Consider the following 21,745-nt stretch of genomic DNA (forward strand, 5'->3'; position numbering starts at 1 on the left):
CTATCAAGGCTTGAGATCTCCCACAGATGGAAATAAATTCTAAAAAGACTGCATTTATGGAAATAAATACACTTGCTGGGGTTTAGTGAAGCAGTTCAAGATATGATCCTGGAATGACAAAGCAGTGGCAGATTAATTCTGTAAGTTTTATTCACTGACTGTGTGAAGGGCAGTAAAATCTCTCTATGAGAGTAATCTTATTTTTAAGGTGCATTATATGACTTTTTTACCTAAGGGGAGGTCTAAATATCTTTTGTAGTTACCCCTTTCTTATTATTCAAATTTGCATAAAGAAATCAGAATCTTTTCTGCCCTCATGATTCTTGACGCTGTCCAGCTTTACTTTCATGAAGGATAAGTAAATTCCCAAACAGCTAGACTGACTCTTCTTTACCTGGTTTGTGTAGGACAGCACCGCATGCACCAGGAGGTGTCACTCAGCCCCAGGACACTGCTCTGTGGTATTGACTCGTAGCAAATCCCAATCCTGTAGCTTCTGCAGGCAGAGACAATGATTTCCCAGTAATAACATCCCTGAGCAGGCAGCAGTTCACCCAGGACTGAAGGAAACCTGTTAGTGGAAGAGGCATCCAGTAAAGTGAGTCTGGTGGTAGACCAGCCATAGTGTGATATTTCTTTCAGTCACATCACGCAGCAACATCTAAAATTACTTGGTTGTTATAACTGCAGGGTTTTATCAAAGATTTAAATGTCATCACTGAGAGTCTTTTCATCTTTGCACTGAGATGAACTCATCTAAAAGACCTCAGATTTAGAAGGATTGTTCAGACTAGAAAGCATAGATGTTTTAAGCAGATACAGTGACAAACATCTTGTGTACACACAGTGACAAACATCTTGTGTACATTCAGTGAATAGCAAAAAAAGTGCTTAAATCAGTAAATCCTCATTACATTTAAGAAGCCTTGTCAGTATAGCACAACTTAAACAAGTGGACCTGTGTTTGTGATGGGACTGATATCACCATGCCAAAACCCACTCCATGTTCGCAATGGATAGAGCTAGCCTGGTACAACCATAGTAAACACATCCCAGGAGCACTTCCTATTTCTCCAGAGCCACAAATACTTCGGAAAACATAACCAATAATGCCCTTAGGAGAGAAAGAAACGGTGGCAAATGGATTACGTGTAGCCACAATATATTAAAAAATAAGCCCACAAATCTGACCTTCTCAGGGCAGCAAAAAATTGCTTTGAGACCGAAGCGCTCTGTCAGATTACACAGTGACCATGGGCTGAGGCAAATCAAGCATTCCCAGTAGGTATCACTGCCTTTGACTTCCTTAGAGCCACACTGAACTCTTCCCAGCCCCACACATCAGTGCTACCACTGGCTTTATTGAGATGTTGCAGTGCTTGAAGGGGAGGTCAATTGCTCAAAGTCCACAGGCTGCATGACCAAAATGATTCAGTTCTTCTACAAAACTACTTGGTGTCATGTGAAAGCTGCCTATAGGCAAAGACAAAAGAGAGGGAACCACCCTGAACCCCATGGGGTGGTCAAGCACATCATGCTGGTACTCACCCACTGAGTTTGTTTCTCTCAGGAAGGTGGATCACTGTTGCATTGGAGGAGATTTGCAAAGCAGGATGGGCTGTGTCGCTCAGCAGGCGAAATCGAGTTCCTGGTGCCATTGATAGCAAAGGAATACCAGATCTGAGAGGCTGGCTACATTAACATGGGATGAATTATAAAAGCTGCCACCTTAGCTGGACAATGTTGTGTCTGCTGGCAAGTAGGAGTGACAGAAAATTGGGTGCAAATGCAAGGAGCCTTCCAAGCTGTGCCCATTTGGGACAGCAGTCTAATGTTCAGAAATACAGCTAGGTGATGAAGAGTTCTTCATTATTTAAGGTCAAATAACTGTCATCAATTAATTTGTTTTCAAAATAGCAAATTTGAATTTTGAGGCTGATTTGGAAAAACCATACATAAGTTAACACTATTTATCTAGAAATCTTAGCATTTAAATCATCCATTGCATTTTCAAAATGCCTCTCCTGCTTCCTCATCACTGAAACCCAAAGTCCACAAAATTTTAATTGTGAGATGGTTTTTTTAATGTCATGGAAACCTTAATCAAGCAAACTGAGATCCCTAAAAAATATTTGAATCACTTTATATGTCTGACAGAATTCAATGTTTTTGTTTCTTAGGTTGCACCAGTTTTACATGGACATAAATATACAAACTTCAAGTGAAGTAGTCCTGATTATGGTAATTTTAAGCAGAAAAAAAATTGATATAAATTTAGGCTATTGAGATAAAAATTTCAATAACTTGCTCACTCCCATATTGGGAAGTTCAGGTATGATTTCCAGAGAAAAATGTTTGTCTGCTTTGCCCCTCCATCCCATTGTTGTGGTATCAAGAAATGATGATCTACCTTTAGTTGAGATGAGAGCTGCTTCACTTTGTTCACTTGTCCCAAATGGGTTGACAGCCCTCAGGTAGAAGAAATAGTTCACATTGGGCTCCAGGGATACTTTCAGTTCAGGTTTCTTTATACCAGCAAAAGATCTGCAAATTTTGACAATACATGAAAATGTATTCAGATATTCAAACAAGGAAAGACTAATTATGCAAGCAGCTAAGCCACCTAAGAGTGTTGTTGAGTACTGAAACCACAGGCACCACACAGAAATTCCAGATCAGAAAGTTGAGCACCGTTTTCACAAACAACTAGGTTATGAGAAGCTTCAGCATGTTACTTGAGGGATTGTCTTCATTTTGTCTGACAAATCTTCAGATTCCTGCTCCTGTACCACCTTCTCCCTCAGTGCAGTTGTTTGGTGTAAAGCTCACTTTGTGTTCATTCTGCAGCATAACTCATCACATAAAATTTAAGCAGCACAGAGTCAAAGCCTCATCTGCCTCCTGTGGAAAGTTTGCTTTACAAAATTAAGAAGTTTCTGAAGAAAAAGCTCATCATTTAATTAATTCAGATGCATGACAGTGAATGTGCTTGTGGTTTTGTTGCCTGGGCAGATGCTGCAAATCCAAAAGAATGGACACCCTTATCTGAGACCTTACAAGAATCATGGTGATTCACTTTGTGTTATGAACTCCTCACTCACAAATTCTTCAATAGATTAGTCTGGGCCCTGGCTCCCTCACAGTGCTGTACACCCTAACAGGCCAGTTTTGCAGGAGACAGCAGCAGAGGAGCTGCCTTTATGCAGTGCCCTGCTTTGACTAAATCCCCCTGTTGTGGTGCCTCAGAAGCTCCAGCCTTCACATCCTCAACCACTGCTTCTTGACACACTGCCAGAAAGCAAGAGCACCCACTTGATTTGCTTTGCAGGTGCTTCAAAGTACCAGTGAAAGGACTTTGGATGGCTAGAAAGATGCTAATTTTATTTTCTGTGTTGTCAGGAGTATTAAAGTTTGGCTTAACAAATTCTTCATACACTAGGTCCTGATTTTCCTCATTTTTGCCTCAAATGATAACAGCAAATCCAGACAGTGTACACACACTGCATTGTATGCCTGCAGGTGAAAACTGCTTGTCTGTATAAAGTAGATAACTTCCTCCCAGAAATGCTCACAGGAATCTTCAAGGCAGATGTTTAAATTCATGAACGGGAGATCTGCCCTTGGAATGTATGCAAGGCACTTCCCCACCCACCTGGGGTTTGAGAGTGGAGCCCACGATCGTATCCCTCCCCCTGTGAGAAGATGAACTAAACAAATTACGTTTTCCAGCACTAATTGCCGTGACCCCAGAGGAGGCGACTCAGCGGTCAGATCAGACCATTGCTATTCTCTTGGGGCGACTGTTTTTCCCCGTGTATCCCAGCAGAGAGCAGTACAAACTGAAGAATAACCAGTGTTCATCCACCAGGATTTTTCACGTGCCTCCCTCTGCTGCATTTATCACACTAAGCTAAAACTTCACACCGAATTCCTGCTAACACCGCACAGATCTCTTGCTGTGAGGATGGTATCCTAGGAAAAGACGGGTGCATCATCCTTATTAGCCTGTAACAGGTATTTTGTGCTGACAGCTGCTGTTAAAAAGTGATTGAAAGCACCGAGAAAAAGCGCTGGGTGCTCCTGTGGTCTGTTCTTTCAATTTAAAAGAACTGAGTGTGGGGCTCTTGCGTGACCAGCATAGGGCAATGCTGCTTTGGGGGAATGTGTTAGATGAACACTGGAATTGATGTAGTAAAGAGAAGTGGTTGCTAACATAGTAGAAATAGCAAGGTTTGCTTCACCGTTATAGCTCACCAAAGCCTTGACCACAAGAGATCTTCAGTAAGACACAGGGAGTTTGGCAGGCACGGGCAGTTCAGTTCTTACAGAAAGATTTAGGGAGGAGGTGCAACCTGATGAATTGCCTGATGAGAACCTGAGCTCTTTAGGCTTGAAAGAGGAAAAGGGCTCATCTGAATACAGGGGACAGGAGAAAAAGGGAAGATGAGCTGAAGAAAAATACAAGATAGGAACTGAGAAAGGAGGCAAATATAAAATAAGTGAGAGAAAGGACAAGCGGGATAGAAGCAGAGATAGGGGAAAAGAAGTAGGCACCAAAGCTTTATAGAAATTTGCCCACGCTTCCTAGGCAAGACTCACCTGATTTATTCCTTAAAAGGACTACATTGACATCTTTGATGTGAATCTGAAGCACAGACCACCAGCAGGGAGTTTTAAGAAAACAGTTATAAGTGAGATGAAGGCAGGATACACTAAGCTATTTGTCAGAAGCTGTTTATGGCAATATGTAGATCAACATGCCCTAAGCACAGTGATGCCCTGTATGTGGCCCCTTCTGTCTTCTGGAAAATGTCATGTAAGTCAGTATTTCCTTCCAAAGAAATGAAGAGATCTTCTTTTTCACTGTGTGCTATCTATCTGATGATTAATTAACAAAACACAAAATGGTTTCTGAATCCAAGTAGACAGATACATTCTGGTGTAATGAGCAGACATGAGGCATTCATATTCTAGAGTCTGGATCCCAGAGACTTAGGTGTTTTGGGTCCAGCCACTTGCAGATAGGGTCAGCCATCAAAGTTCAGACTTGGGTTTCTTTCAAAATTCTCCAAATCAGAATTTGGATGCATGTTTTAGTCCGAGAGCAACAGCATAATAGTGAGACAGAAAAATCATGACTTTGAGCAGATCTGGTCAGTAAAACAGTGATCAGATTTTCGAATAGCATTCTCTGCTTGGTAATCTATTTTAGCCAGCTTTAAGCTGCCTAAGAGTAAGAGGCCACAATTTTAGCTACGATTAAGGCTTAAAAAACAGTCCTGCTGCTGCCAACTAATGAAACAGAATATGCTGACAAGAAGGAATTTAATTTGCTACATTCTGAGCCAGGTCCAAGCTCACAAGTAGCTGCGTGCAAAAGAAATGGGTCTTGCTGTCTGTTGCCTCTCCTGTCTAGATGGTAGGGCAAAAGGGGAGAGTGAATACTGAGCAATCACTGTAGTTTTTCATGCTTCAGGTTGATTCTGCAAAAGTAAGGGTGAGGAGAAGGTATGAATAGTGCTTATGTTACAGCATACAGGTCATGTGTAGGAGAAGGGGAGGGAAGATGTATCCTGACTGTGTTGGTGGAAGCTTGTTAAATTTCAGAGTTCTTATAACAGGCATTGCAGCTAGATCTTCCTTAAGCTCACCCTAAGTATTGAACTGTAATTTTGAAAGAAAGAGAAATCCACCTACAGCATTTCTAATGCCAGCTATTTTCTGCTTTATATACACCTGCCCACTGTATTGATGATTGGAAATGTTATAAATTTGCTATCAAAGCATGAGGCATCCTGGCCTTTAGCTTTTTTTGCACTATCCTCTCAATTTCTTGGTATCATGACACAGAAAATTAGTGCATAGAAATTCAAGAAGCATTTCAAATTAAATATTTTAAGTATCTCCTCTCAATCCCTCTCATTACAAGAGCATCTTTAGGTCTGAAAATCCAGTCTCCAGATTTCAGGTACATGCTGTCTAAAGCAGAACAGAAAGGAGTTGCATATTTCTTCATGTTTAAATTGCCAAGGAATATTATATAGTAGCAGTTATCTGTTAAACCTGTGATTTCCCTGATTTTAGGGAAATCTAATGCTGTGCTTTGATGCATGTTTCTCTCATTTATTTCAAGGAAGCAACATCTAGGGGACATTTTTTAATATTGCATGAGCCCAGCAAATGATACGCCTCGCAATGATTCACAACACCCTCTGTGCTATAATTGTCATTTCCACCCCCAAGATCCCACTGAAACAGTACCTCCAGAGCTGTGCTGCTACCATTGATGTGGAGTTAGAGCTGAAAGCATGCAAGCTTCTCAAGATACATGTAGAAGCACACAGAAGGGGTGCACCATGAGTGGGAAAAAAGCTGCTGAAGCTAAAAATAAAGAGTGAATAGCTCTGAGTTCCCTCCCAGCTGTGCCACATGCTTGCTTTCCTCCATCCCAGCGCTGGCTGTTTTGGGGTTAGATCACCAAAACACCACCTGCAATGGTCTTTGCTGCTATCTGTGATGGCAGAGCCAGAGGGAAGGAAGACTGTATTTCCCACACCCTGTTTCCTGAGCTAGCAGGACAATGATGTGGACAATGACAGAGGAGGGAGACTTGCCCCTCTTGTTCCAGCATTAGACCTACTGCTTAAGTAGACTGAAAATTTTGGTCTCTAGAAGTGCTGGCCTTGCATTGCTGGAGAGGATGGCACCCAGACACTTCTACTTTTACAAGCTCACCACATACTGCACTAATTTCTGCCTCCCTGAGTTTTACAGATTTCTCATGATGTGATACAGGCTTTCCATCTGAACAGCCCACACACCTAATCCCTGGACTACATTTCTCACAGCTTTCCATCTTCCACCCACAACTCCATTGACTTCTCAACACAAAGAGGCTGAACGGTAAGAAAACAGCAGAGCTCTGGAAACTGAAAGAAACATTTCAAAGCCTTATAAAGACTCTGGAAAAAGATTCGACCTGGGAAGGAGAATTAAAACCAAAGCAGCGGTCCAGGGACTCATTGTTGCAGGAGATTTAGGGTGATTTCATATGAAACCATGTCCCTCAGGTGGCAAGCTGGCAAGGAGAGAGAACAGAGAAGGGAAAACGTAGATATGTTTTTTATTTTGTTTTATTTTTTTTACAGAATTTGGAAAGAAGCTTCAGCGAGAATTTATTTTCAGATGTGCTTCAAATTCTCTCCCTGGGGAGCTGGGACTGCTCCAAGGACCTTCTTAGAAATATTCAAAAGTCTCCTGGGCAATGGGTTGTAGGTGGCCCTGTTTGATTGGGGGTGTTGGACCAAGTGATCTCCAACCTCAACCAGCCTCTGATTCTGTGCCATGCTGAAGGCTACAGGGTCCAGCTCAGACCAGGGGTTCCGTACACATCTCCAGCTGTTCAATGGGGGTGTTTCTCCCTTCCTAATCCCCTGGCAGCTCACCCCTGGGAGCTCCTCATTCTGTCCCTAACCTTGGGTGAGCTCCCAGAATGACATCTGTGAAAGCAGCTTTGTGGGATGGGACCATGCTGCTTTTTCCAGGCCTTCCCTTGGATGTTCTTCCCTGACCTCTGCTTTCACACTGTGCCCCCAGCAGCAACTGTATGAACTTTCCAGGGTTGCTGAGAAATACATTTAAGCTTCCATCCAGGGACTGGGAAATTGCATAGCTACAGGGCTGCTGCAAGCACAGAAGGCATAGGCTGTCTGTCAAAGGGCTCCACATTTGGCTGATCCCCAAGATGAACATTGCTCAGGAATGTTGCTTTGTGAAGGACAAACTCCAAGCTTTCAAGGAAAGAAACTAGGAAAAACTACAGCATTTCAGGCCAGAATGCTGGGTGTGCATAGAGACAGTTTTATTCCACCTGATACAGGTACTAGTCTTCTAGTCAAGTTGATTGACTTCTAGTCAAATTGATTTCTATTCCTAAGCTGCATCTTGGGAGTGGAGAGCAGTGGGCTCTTTTTTCCCTTGGCTTTATGCAAAATCTTAAACAGAAGTCTTGAAAAAAATTCTCCATTACTGAAACAATTTATGACATTAAGATTTCCTGGTTATTTTCAGGGGGTTAATTTCAGAAAAGGAAAGAAGAAAATTGTTTTAATGGAAAGTAAGCGGCAAAACATCATCTTTGACACTACAAAAAGAGGTCAGAGCCTATCCACAAATGGAGAATTTTAAGTTACAGCAATTCTGAGAAAATTCTTGATTTTGTCCTGTGGGAAGTTTTCACACTTGTCACAGAAAAAGGGCAGCTTCTACCCACAGGGAGGCCAGAAAGTCAAATGTGACTCAATGTAATTATAAACATGTCAGATTTTGCACAGGGTCAATTCAGAAAGGGAATGGGTCAGTTCTGGAAGCTTTTTGCCACAGTTATCACCAGACCAGCATACTACTTGGTGTTATCAACACCTTGCTCGTGGATTACAGAAATCAGCACACTTTCTGGTGCATTTTTGAGGGGAAAAAAAGTCATTTTCGGTTAACAGCAAAGAAACTTGAGGGCAAACAAACAGCACAGGTTTTGGGAGCAGATACATTATCCCTGACCAACAGTGGCTTTGGCAGGTTAACAGGGACCTGAGATAGCCCCATGAAATATGTACGAAGCAGAGCAGGTCATGGCTGCCCTCTGAGAGGCAGGAGAGCTGGGCAACACCTCTTCTGGGTTGCATTAATGCAGCACACTGGTACTGCATGGGAAAAAATCTCCCACCCACACAGAATTTTTTTATTTCAGTTTTCAGCCTACTTTTCTAAAGAGCAAGGCACACACCATTTCACTGTTGTACTTGTCTGCTACAAACCTGTGAAGCCTTTCTTCCACTTAACTAATTTTGACAGCAGGGTATCGAGCTCTTCCCTCTGCACCACATCTCCATGATGTCCATGTGAACTAGACCCTTGGTGAAGACCTTATTCAGGTCTCTCAGGAGGGGAAGACAAACCCATCTGGGCTGAGGCTATTTCACAGGGTCCTGTGTGGCAAGTCACCCCTTCCCACAGCTTCTCAGATCTTTGCAACAGTGTTTTGCTGGAATATTGTCTCTGTTTTTAAAAAGCAAGCAAGCAAAAGAACCCAGGACCCAAGGACATACAGACCACATGATTCTCTGCCCACAGCAGAGGGCTGGGAATGGGAAGATCTTTGAGGTCTCTTCCAAGGAACTGCAGTGATAGGACAAGGGAGGAGCAATGGGGATAAATTGAAAGAGAGAAATTTGGATGAGATACTAGGAAGTTTTTTCTGTGACAATGAGACACTGACACAGGCTGCCCAGGGAGGCTGTGGCTGTCCCAACCCTGGCAATGTTCAAGGCCAGGCTGGATAAAGCCTGGAGCAACCTGCTCTGGTGGGAGGTGGCCCTGCCCAGGGCAGGGGGCTGGGATTAGATGACTTTTAAGGTCCATTCCAACCCCTGAAAATTCTATGTTTCTATGATTCCAACCCAGGCCATTCTAAGACATTGTGTTTCTATGACCATTTTCTCTGCATTTCAACACAGTGCCTTGTTTCATGGCTCATTGGTGCCTACATCCCACCTCACCCTCTCCTCTGTGCAGTACAGGCTAAGAGTAGAGGAAATCAGAGAGGATCTGGCATAAACAGACACCACCCTGAATTTCAAAGCTACGCTTGGACCCCTGTGGCATCCCTGCACAGCCAAGGCTGCCCTGAGCTCAGCTGTGCTTTGGAAGGCATCTGCACACACGTCCAGACAGCACAGATGGGTCACTGATATTACTGGGACACACTTATCACCCTTGCTATGCCTGAAGCTGATTCTATCTTGTTCTTCACTAAGCAGAGAGCAAACTGGGCCAGGCTTCTCCATCACTCTCCTTCCCTTGTAGCTGAGCTGCCCTCCCCTGCCCTGCCCTGGGGCTTGGCAGCTGCAGGGCAGCGATTGCTTGCCCAGCCAGCACAGCCCTGCAGCTTCTGGTTGGCTGCAGACAGCACATCTCCAGGGTTTTGGCCCCAAATGAAAGGGATTGTCCGGTTAAGCAGAATAAAAGGAACTACTTCTATGCCTCAGCCTAATCTCGTAGATTAGTGTCTGTCCCTTAAATTCCTCAGCACACAGAAGCAGATTTCTTCCCTGCGCTGCTGAAGGCAGAATAATCTCTTGCGGAATGACGCGCGATCTGGAGGATACTCATTAGCAACTGCCTAATCTGACCAAGGGGTTTTTGTGGCTGTGGCACTGACCTGAGACCTTCTCCTTCTGGCGAGTGCTGTCGGCAGTACTCCAGGATGAAGGACTCTGCTGACACCGAGCCGGCACGCCAGCGGATGGTGGCTGTGTCCCAACACACTGTGCAGTCCTCAGCCTTGATGGTGGGCACAGCAGGTGCTGGGGGACAAAAGGACATGTTAGCTGCACCACGAGGAGAGCAATGTTTGCAAGGGAAAGGACGAATCACCTCCCTGCATACCCATGGGATAGTTAGTTTTCTCCACCCAGCAGTGATTTTTTTGCTTGCTTGTGTTTCAATGGCAGAGGGGTACAAAAAAAAACCACAACACTCCACGCTGGGAAAATCACTGTGAATATTTGTGCATTTTGATACATCCTTAGAATGGCAATGTTGATTTTTCTGCCTTTCCTTAAGCACATTTTCCTCATTTCTGAATCTGAAGATTCTGCCAATCTTCAAGGAGCAGAGCACCGAGGCAGCACTGCCTACAGCTCCTGTCCTCAGCAGTCCCTGCATGAACTGCATCAGAACCAAATGTGCTGCTGCAGAACCGACAGGGAGATGATGATTTTCTCTTTAATTATGCCCTGTTTATTTTTTGCTGTGCTGAAAATTTGGTCCCATAATTTCTCCTTTTTAGATAGTCGGTTTAAGGACTACGGGCCGAACTGCGAGGCAGAAAATGGAATGTAAAATAATGCTCTAGATGCAAGTAATCAAAACCCTTTGTGTGAAACTGCACATTCAACATCGTAGGCTGAAAATGGATCAGTGCTATTCACTTGCTTTTTCCCTTTCTGGGAAATAGTAATATAAAACACCTTATGATCTGTTGTGAAACTCACATAAACAGCCTTAATACCCATTCAAAATTACAGGCTATTATTTTTTATTTTAAAAAAAAATGTTTTAAAAAGTAATTTCATTTTTAGAGAGATGGAGTTCCAAACAGGAGGCCTAAGATGACAGCAGAGATTAGACAATTTTGCAGCAAGATAATCTTAGAGTACTGCAACAAACATTCCTGATGCACTCTGGGGTTTTTAAAAGAAAAATAATTTGCTGCTAGTAGAAAAGGAGAGGAAAAACACCCACAAGTATGTATCAGTTTCCTGGTTTAGTGAAAATCAGGAGCTTTGCAGTTTAAGTTGAGATTTACTCAGTGTTTTACTACAGTTAATGTAGGTATTCAGCAGAATTTGTGGGATAGAGTCTCATCTGGTATTATGTCTGTGTACCTCCCTTGGCAATAGTTCCTTGATTCTCTTCTGAGATATTTGATTATTGTCTGTTTCTAAGTGCATCTGTTCCTAAAGAATGAAAAATTAACAACTGAATCCCCTAACACCTGCATTCAGCAACTCACACACATACCCACATCTATGCATGTGCAAACAGTTTGTCACAGGACATGAAACTTCTTCTTTTTTCAATTTTAAACTATCTGTCTAAAGAGTAGCTGGAATGAGCATACCAGAAAAAGCTGTTACTGTGCTGCTGAGATCTTTATAACAAATTTACTGCAGTTAGAATACATATCTGATACATATTGGGCTGTGAAGTTGGTAAGAGGACTGGAGTACCTTCCCTATGAGGACAGGCTGAGCAAGTTGGGGCTGTTCAGCCTGGAGAAGAGCAGGTTGTTTAGAGACCACATTGCACCTTCCAGGATCTGAAAGGACTACAGGGAAGCTGGAAAGGGGCTCTTTGTTAGGAGCTGCAGTGACAGGACAAGGAGTCATGGGGACAAATTGAAAGAGGGGAAATTTAGGTTGGATATTAGGAAGATGCTTTTTCCTGTGAGGGTGGTGAGACACTGGCACAGGGTGCCCAGGGAGGCTGTGGCTGCCCCAACCCTGGCAGTGTTCAAAGCTAGGTTGGATGAAGCCTTGAGCAACCTGTTCTAGTGGGAGGTGTCCCTGCCCAGGGAAGGGTTTGGGACTAGGTGATCTCTCAGGTCCATTCCAAACCCTTAACATTCTATGGTTCTATGATATAAGTGATCTTATAAGAGGCAAAGTGCCAAAAATGGTGACAATCACAGAGGTTTTGAGCAACAGCAGAAGGTGCCTTCACTTCTGTGATTTTAGGATTGCAAAGAGCCTTCATCCGGAGATAGTTCGGGGGAGGGTTCAGGAGATAAATGGATACTTCCTGCCTTCCACATCATTCCGTCTCAGAAAATACTGTTTGGAAACAACATGGTTCCAGGGGAGGGAAGGACAATCTGTGAGTTTGGGAGGTGGAGAAGCAGGAGTCAGGAGGGCGCTGGGGTAATGCTGCAGCAGCACCCACCTGTATTCCCCACAACTCCTCAGCCCACTGCCACCTCCACGGGTGCAATGCCAACAGAGAAACTTTGTGGGGGTTCCCAACACTTGGAAGAGTCACAGCTTTGATCAATTATTAATGTGCATATTGCTATAACTGCATATACCAGCAAGATATTTTCTTGTATCTGCCAACTTGTAATCTGAATTACTAAAAATAAGCTCTATATTCTTGCTTCTGAGTTCACTGGGAAACTTGAAGAATTGAAATATTTTATCCTGATATCAAAGCAGCCAGGCTGCCACTGAAGAACTGGTTTCCATTACTGGTGCTCATCTTTCTGCTCTTGGTGTTGAGATGCAGTGAATTTGCATCAGCCAGTGCTCAGCAGTGTCCCCACAAGTCCATCTGAGGCTCAGTGCAACTCAGTTCAACTCAGCTTGAGGGAAGGTGTCCAATAAGCCCATATTAGATCTAGGTTATTCTTCTTCTTAAAGAAACAGACAAAAAGAAGCCATTAAAGACTCAAGGATATTAATGTTTTTAGAAGGCTTCCATTTTTTGAAAACTGTGGTGAGCCTGATGCCAAAAGACAAAGGGAGTTCTCAAAAACAATGGCTTCAGAGAGGTGAAAAACCCTTTGTAAATTATGATTTATTAGCTACTCATAGCTCATCATTCTTTGAGCATTTGGCAGAAAGTCTGCACCATGTTCAGAATCACACGGTTGAGGCCCTAAAATTTGAATTTCTACTTCGAATTCTCTGGAAAATAATCTTTGTTAAAAATGTGAATTGCAAATTAAGTATCAAAGAGAATTATCAACAAATTTGAAGCCTGGTAGATTAAGCAAAAGGCCTGAAGCTGTGGCTGCTGCCAAGTGATTTCAACAATACACTCAGTGTGGTACAGAATTTTTTCATTAGGAAATTGTTAAATATCCTTGTCTGCATTTGTGACTGCAGGAATGGAATAATTGTTTTTATTCTGTAGCACTGAAAAAAATTGTATGGCAGGAGAGACTCAGACACAAGGATCTTGTAATTGAAGAAGTTATGTCAATAGAAATTATCAAAGAAATTAAAGTGCAGAAAAACTAATCAGTCAAATGAAGCTCATAAACAATGCTTATCTAATTACTCAATTTATACCACTTAAACAACAGCAGAGCCTCTCAGCCACACCTGAGATTTGTGTCCCACTGAGCAAGACACAGCGTGTAACCTCAGCAAAACACGCCTTCCCTTCAGAAATTAATGACTTTAAACAAATGCAACATAGATGTATTCAGGACAACGGCAGAGAGGCAAAACATGCAGCCACCTCCTCCATTGTCTGCAGGAGAAGCAGCGGCAGTAGGGAGCAGCCAGGTGGCTTTCCCAGAGCTTCCTTGGAGCACTGGAACACGCTCAGAAGAGAAATACATAATGTGCTGCCCTAATGCCCTGGTCATGCAGCCTGAGTCTGGAAACGTCTTCAAATCTGAATGCCTTCAAGTTTCCTCTCAGGATCAATTATGCCTCTATCTCTTAGCAAAAATGGAAATGCCTGTGAGCTGCCTGCTCTCTGCCAGATGGACTAAACGAAACAGTTTCTTCTGTTTCAGTAGCTCTGTGGACCAGAGTTGGTCTGAGGACCTGAAGCTTATAACAATCAAATGTCAAAATAACAATCAAATGCCAAAATATGTACATACCTGTTTTAAAAATGACTTTTTCACTGGGCAAGCTACAGCCTGTGCTGTTCATAGCCATGACCCACACACTGTAGCAGCGATCTGGCTCCAGGTCCTCCAGAATGCAGTGGCTCTCCTTCACTGTCACTCTGTACTCTTCCACTAAGGCTAGGAGGAACACACACATGCACAGGATGTCACATTCATGTGGCTCTGGTAGGGCTTAGAGTTGTGCCTCTCAAATAGCACATTAAATAACAGTCAATTTTTAAAAAATCCAGAAAGCATCAGTGGCTGAGATCTCCATATCTTCCCCTGACTCAGTTTTCTGATGTGCCCTTGGGTTGAGCGTACGCAAACACCATTGATGACAAGGAGAGATTATGGCCTCCAGTTCTGCTGAGGACAAGACAACAAGCTTGGGACACATAATTGGCAGTTACCAGCCCTGGTTTCACCACTCTGTAACACAACTATTTCTCAAAATGAACTATACAGCACTTAGCTATAAATTATCTATTGTAAAAAGCCATTAGCATCCTTTAGCCTGCACAGCCACACGTACACATGGATTTGTGCAGAGTCTGGTTGCTAAAAGTGACTTTATAGTCAGTTTGAGCTTTTTAATGCATGAGCATTTCAACCTCCTTTATTCAATTTTATATTTAACATCTGAAATATTATGAAAGAAACCTTTGTCTGTATGTGGAAATACTGATTATCTTTTCTTGCTGCTTCTTTAATGAGGACATGCAGGGCCCTAAAAACCTAATGTAGCACATCCCTTTGGGAGGTCTATCTGCAGTCCCCATGGGTACCCACAGGGCAGCATGGACACATCTTCTCTGAAGCTCAGGTCACTTCATAAAAAGGCACCTCAAGGGTGTGAAAACAATGGCCCTTCACTTTACAGACCATGATATTTGTCTTGCATTTTGCAGGACAAAGGGGAGAAGAAGGAACAGCATCTGCCTCACACTCTCCTCTACCATTGCCCATCCTTAGTCCTACTTTTGATGTCTTCACAGCCACTCTTCTTTCTGCAAGCTGAGCACTCCCCTGCAGCTCTTCCTCCCCTCTGCTTACCCCAGACCAGGGCAGAAAGGACTCCTGCAATACACACCCCCTGCATCTTTGCTGGCTTGCAGCTCTTCCATACAGTAGACCTGGAAGCAGTCGATGGCATCCCCATCATTCACAGCCCAGTAGACAGCGATGGAGGTGCTGGTGGCCGAGTTTGGCTCCTGAGGTATGACAGTTGGCGTCTGTGGGACTGAGAGGAAAATCTCCTGTTGTTATACAAGCACCTGTGTTTACAGCCAAGTTACCTACAAGTTTGTGAGGCAACCCAGATGCTTGTTTTCTTGTTTGCTTATTTCTACAGAGCAAGTACAGCAGGACATACAGAATACTGGTGCAGTTTCAGAGCAATAAATCCTCCTAAACTAGGAACAGTAAAAAGTATCTGCTCAGCATTGGAATCTGTCCATTTGCCTCAGAGTCTGGACAAAATTAGATTGAGTCCTAGTACTGGGACAACCTGAACTTAGCACAAAGTGTGTGCCACCCTCCTCCAGAGACAGATCTCTACACTGACCCCAGAAATGTGGCCAGGAGAAAGGACTTGCCACACCAGGAAGGGATTCATGCAGAGTGTCAATTCCACCAACACTGACAGCAGCAGGGATGTGCTTTAGGCAGAGGAAGGCTCCAACAGCTCTGCGAAGCAGGAGGCTCCTTGCAGCCTAAAGTCCACCCCTGCCCTGAGGTTGACTCTTACTGCAGGTGCACAACTCAATGCTCCTTCCTGACATGGTGATTTTCCCACAGAGCCAGAGCACTGACAATCCTTTGTGTGCAGGTGTACCTGAACTCTGCCAAAGCACCTGCACTCCATGGGACAACCAGGATCATCCCCCACAAAGAGTGCTTCAAAGACTACCAAGGCTCCCCAAATTTCACATAAACTTTGTCTCCTGATCGACATAGATCCATCCCAGATGAGATATTGTTCCCCTCTGTGATTATGTCTTAAAAGAGAGGGAGGGGAAAGAAAGAAGCAAAAAGCCCCAAAAGATGTTCATTGTTAAAGTGATTGCAGGGAACGAAAATACATGGTTCTATTTCTTCACCCAGTAAATTTCCATATTGCATGAATTCCCTTAGAATCTCAGCAGAAAGCTTTTGCTTTCTTTTCAGTTATCTTCACAGTAATGATGATGATCCCCTGTGGCATGAACAAGGCAAATGCAGATGCTGGCTGTTTCCTTATGACTTATGCAGAGAACTACCAGTACAGTAGGATTACATCTGCTTCCCATTGAAAAAAAATTAGCCTTCTCATGCTAAAAACGATCTTCATTTTGTCTTTTGACTGCATCTAGAGCTGGCAATTAAAAAATGTATCGTCTTTAGGAAAATACTTCCTTTCAGTGGTGGGGAAACCAGCTTATTTTTTTTCCCCATGAAGTTGCCTAGAAACCACTATTTATGATCACAGAAACTCCACAACTGCAAGATTTATTATTATGCCAAATCTGAACAGAAGATAATTTACTGAATGAAACTTCTGAAACAACACAAAAAAAAAGTCGTAGATCAAAATTCAGTTCAGCAACACTGAGAAACTTTTGATTTCTAATTTCCTTTTGCATAATATGAAACAAACTTTTGAAATGAGGCAATTTCAAAGCAAGAAGTTGAACTGTTCTCTTCAGAAACAGAACATATATGTGTTGTCACAGTGCTGGTCCCTTTTTAAGTGAATTTTAATCAAAAAAAAGAGATATTTCTGCCATGAGTTTGACTAAATGATATCTTTCATCAGAAAAGTGGGACATGTTCTCAATCAGTTCAGTTTTCTTTGAAGTGCTGTGGTGTAAGGAAGTTTTTCCTTCATGTTACCTAGACTCCACAGCTCCTGGGAGGAAAATAACAATCCCAAATGTTTCCTGATGTAATGAAAAATAACACTTCCCTGGCTTTGTGGACTCACAGAAGGAGAGCAGTTACATTCCTCTGAGACTCTAATGGAAGATTTTTACAGACAGCAAAGGTCTTCACCTTCCAGTAAAGAAGGGCAGGAATTACAGCGGGCTTTGCAAAAGAACAATTTAAATTTTTTAAGTTATTCCCACTCTTCTTGTAGCAGAACCTGAGTTCCAATACACTCAACAGCATGCTGCAAGGGTTTTGTTATGCTAATGAACTTGTTAATGGGGATGGCTTGCATGAAAGGAGGAAGAATTTGAGGGAAAAAGGCTTTTAATTAGTGGAGATGGAAAATATGGAAATGGAGGGTGTTTTAGAGGAAAGATGTTTCTGAACTGGTGAAAATCAAATTCTATTAAATTGTTCAGTAAAAGACCATACTATCTGAAGAAAAATATATGGATTGGAGAAACCTGGCAAATCCATGTATATTTCATCACATGGCTTCAGTCAAACAGAATTCTGACAATGGCCTCCAGTGTCTGATAAATTATGTACTCAAGGCATTCAATTCGAAATGAAGTTTCATGTATGCATGTAACTCTGTTAGTTACAAGAAGCGTGTAAACTTGAAAAAACAATCAGACAAAAAAACCACCTAAATGTTTTTGTCTAGTGCTCACCAAAGTAAAAATCACAATAGTGGTTGAATACTTGGTAGCAGAACTGAAGAATGAAAACCAGGTATGTTGGAAAGGAAGAATCATAGAGTCATAAAATCATAGAATCAACTAGGTTGGAAAAGACCTCAAAGATCATCGAGTCCAACCCTACCGTGGTTACTAGACCATGGCACTAAGTGCCACATCCAGTCTCATCTTCAAAACCTCCAGGGATGGTGAATCCACCACCTCCCTGAGCAGCCCATTCCAATGCCTGATCACTCTCTCTGTAAAAAATCTCTTCCTAATATCCAACCTAAACCTCCCCTGGCAGAGTTTGAGTCTGTGCCCTCTTGTCCTCCTGCTGGTTGCCTGGGAGAAGAGACCAACCCCCCACCTGACTACAACCTCCTTGCAGGGAGTTGCAGTGGGCCATAAGGTCTCTCCTGAGCCTCCTCTTCTCCAGGCTGAACACCCCCAGCTCCCTCAGCCTCTGCTCATGGCACTTGTGCTCGAGTCCCTTCACCAGCCTCATTCCTCTTCTCTTGACACACTCCAGCCCCTCAATGTCCTTCCTGAACTGAGGGGCCCAGAACTGTACACAGTATAAAGAAAAGCATAAAGGATAAGCAGCTTTGAAGGTCTCTTGCTAGTGGACAGTCATTCATTTTCCATTTGTACAAGCAAACTGGTCTGGGGCCAGGAAACACCATAGCTAATGCAAACCAACCTGAAAGAGCAGATTTCAGCAGTTTAGGGAAATACATGTTGCAGTGGCTTGTGGGAAAAAGAAATACAGCGTGACAGAATGGATCTGTCCTCCTCTATGACCTTGCCAGTAGGTAGTAGTCTAGGAGGAATGAATAGTTGCAGCCATGGGAATGCAAGAGGAAGTTTAGGAAGTAAGCCAAGACAAATAGCACATTTGCACCGGTAAGTTAACTGAGAGTGGATGACAAAAAAGGTCTTTTTAATCCAACTTCCTAAAAAAATGTCAGTGAGATAATGCAGTGTGCACAAATGCCTGTCCAACTTCACCTGAGAAGCTCTGAATGCTGCAGGCAAATTCATACAAATCTGACAAGGACTTTAAGATCTCAGACAGAGAGAGAAGAGGACACTGAGGACAGGTCTCATTGCTGTATACAACTTCCTCACGGAAGAAAGTGAAGGGGCAGCACTGACCTCTTCTCTCTGGCAACCAGTGACAGGACCCAAGGGAATGGTCTGAAGTTGTGTCAGGAGAGGTTGAGGTTGCATATCAGGAAAAGGCTCTTCCCTAGATGTGTTTGGGCACTGGAAGAGCCCCCGAGGGCAGTGGTGACAGCCCCAAGCCTGACAGAGCTCAAGGAGTGTTTGGGCAATGCTCTCAGACACATGGTGTGATCCTTGGGGATGTCCTGTGCAGGGACAGGAGTTGGACTAGATGATCCTCAATAGTCCCTTCCAACTCTGTATATTCTGTGATTCTGTGATATTCAAGTTCCTCTAGGTCTAATGAAAGTATTAGTGTGGAGGAGAGATGACCCTAAGTGCACTCAACTCTTTTTAGACACCTGCACAAGGTGGCACTTCTCCAATGAACCACCTGAAAATCCAGCCAGGAAACAGAGCACCTTAGGAAATTTTATGGTCCAGTTTTGGTGCTCAGGGACCAAATACAGGAGAAAGAGACTGCTTCAAAAGCCTGGGAGTGACTATGATGGTCATAGTGAATGTGACAGTGAATGGGAGGTCACAGAGCACAACAGTGAGATGCAAGATCCCTACACAAATGTTCTCTTGAAAAAAAAAACACTGGAATGAGTCCCCGCTAGGAAAAAAATGAATCCAGAAATTGGTGCTGACAAAATCTCCACTTAGAGCTGTCCAGATTTAAATACACCTATATAGGCAGGAAGAGCTGGAAGCCTACACAGTCAGACTTTTTACAGGACATGAAATATCAGATAGAATTAAATAAACCTCTTCATCACGTGCAATTTTCACTACTGCCCTCCCAAGCAGAGGCTGTTTCCAGCCATAGTTAACCACTTTGTCTTCACACCCCTTGGGGGTTTCAGGTGCCTCCATTCACTGGGCACAAGCCAATTGACCTCAGCCATCAGCCAGCCCTCCGCTCTCCTCCCCACACCATGCATGCTGGGGCTATCACCCTCAGAGGAAGAGAGCTCAGGAGACACTTTGATTGCTTCTTTTGTGCCTGCCTGCATGAAGAGCTAGTTCTTTAGCCCTGGGAGGTTTGCAGATCAAGACCTTCATCTAGTCTGAGGTACAGATGTCTGAAATGATGCAAGAATCCCCCAATTTAGCACTTCTCCCTCTGTTGCTCATCTTACTGTACCTACTATAAGCCAAACACTTGTGCACAATTAAACTTCATTTTACATTCAACTCTGATTGCTAATTACACGGTTTGCAAATTTATACTTCTCAAATAGATTCTGTTTTTAGCCTCCTGAAATTTCCAAAGCATTGCCAAAATGTTAGCTTTTGTCAAGGCGATGCTCAGAGATTCTTACCAGCCACATGTTGTAAGGATTGCTGGTTGCTTTGTTCTGGGCTGTCTGCATAGTGCTCAAACAGTGAAAAAGCACTGGGCACCTTCTCTAAGGAGAGGGTGGTATCCATTGCAGAAAGTAACCTGTTTGGGAGAAAACACGTCTGTTCATATAAAACACTTGTGGTATCACATAGTTTTCCGAAGACCAGAAGTAAAGACCATCTGACCTATGCTTCTCTGAATATTTCCCATTGCATTACGTGCAAGCTGTTTCCCTGATTCTGGACTATTAGACCATACTGCAGTTTTGTGTCAGGGGCACAGTGAGAGTACACATGGTCTGTATACACTTAACCTGGGAGAACATGAAGATTTGAAGTTGACAGCAAGACTCCTTGCAGCACAAGGTTTGGGCTTGCTAGCACAGTGCCTTTAAAGGTTACAAACCTTAGAGCTAACTACAGCAGCTGACTCCAGAGATGTAACTTACAGCAGCTGCTTGTGGCAAGGCAAAAAAACATGAGAGGGAAGATAGATTTCACTTAATTAGTCCGTATTTGCTGAGTTCATTATAGGAAAAAAAGCCCTAACACATCTTTAACTGAAACAGAAGCTGCTTCAAGAAAATGAATTGTTTTTCAAGGCAACTGAATTTCTCCCCTTCTTTATTTTTCAGTCACTGAAGTTGGTAATCATGCATAATCTTAACAAAGCACAACAAATATAAAATATACTTCCTCTAGAAAAACATGCATTGTTAAATAGACTTGTTCTTAACCTTTTTTAGCTAGTCAGGTATTATCGAAGCAAGGCAATAACCAAACCCATGCACAAAACAGAATAAACTCTAAGTTTACTGTTTAAGTAAACAAGTAAAGTTTGAGTGGACAGAAAGCCTTGGAAAATTGTTTTGTCCCATTACACCTGCTCTATGCTTACTCAATAAACTAACTGAAGATATGTGGCGAGAGATTTTCACTTGCAACAGGTGAGTCCAAATTTATAGCCCTAATTCTGGAGATTAATAGGACCTTGAAGGTGTGTCTGGCACATTCTCTTCAGACCACTCTCCTGGGGCTGCAATCTGACCTCAGACTGATACCCTGGTGTCACTGTCATATCCCAGTCCATGTCAACACACATATCGCTGTGGTGGCTGAGGCATCACTGACAGGGGTGTGTTTGATAGGCAGGCTTGAGGGTTTGGATAAGAGAAGTCTGCAGCCAGCCACTCTGAATAATTTTAGTTCACCCTGGAAAATTCATTTGGGGAATACTTGTTTATAATTTTCCCCCTCTTCTCTGCTTGTGTGAGACCCACCTGGAATATTGCACACAGTTCTGGTCCCCTCAATGTAAGAAGGACATGGAACTGTTGGAGCAAGTCCAGAGAAGGCCATAAAGTTGATAAGAGGACTGAAGCATCTCTCCTAGGAGGACAGGCTGAGCAAGTTGGGGCTGTCCAGCCTGGAGAAGAGAAGGTTGTGTGGAGAC

General features: G+C 43.2%; 1 protein-coding gene across 1 annotated transcript in view; it reads right to left on the reverse strand.

The window, feature by feature from the left end:
* CMYA5 (cardiomyopathy associated 5) overlaps positions 1–21,745 on the reverse strand; it is a gene marked incomplete at its 5' end in the record, with an annotated part of 39,740 nt that overhangs the window by 753 nt on the left and 17,242 nt on the right. The window contains 7 exons of the mRNA XM_009083811.1: positions 395–571; positions 1,549–1,648; positions 2,411–2,544; positions 10,220–10,364; positions 14,177–14,323; positions 15,279–15,428; positions 20,271–20,392. Of these exons, the coding sequence (XP_009082059.1) occupies positions 395–571; positions 1,549–1,648; positions 2,411–2,544; positions 10,220–10,364; positions 14,177–14,323; positions 15,279–15,428; positions 20,271–20,392 (975 nt within the window). The remainder of the gene's footprint in view (positions 1–394; positions 572–1,548; positions 1,649–2,410; positions 2,545–10,219; positions 10,365–14,176; positions 14,324–15,278; positions 15,429–20,270; positions 20,393–21,745) is intronic.

The sequence above is a fragment of the Acanthisitta chloris genome, unplaced genomic scaffold (assembly GCF_000695815.1).
Source record: "Acanthisitta chloris isolate BGI_N310 unplaced genomic scaffold, ASM69581v1 scaffold1681, whole genome shotgun sequence".
NCBI lineage: Eukaryota > Metazoa > Chordata > Aves > Passeriformes > Acanthisittidae > Acanthisitta > Acanthisitta chloris.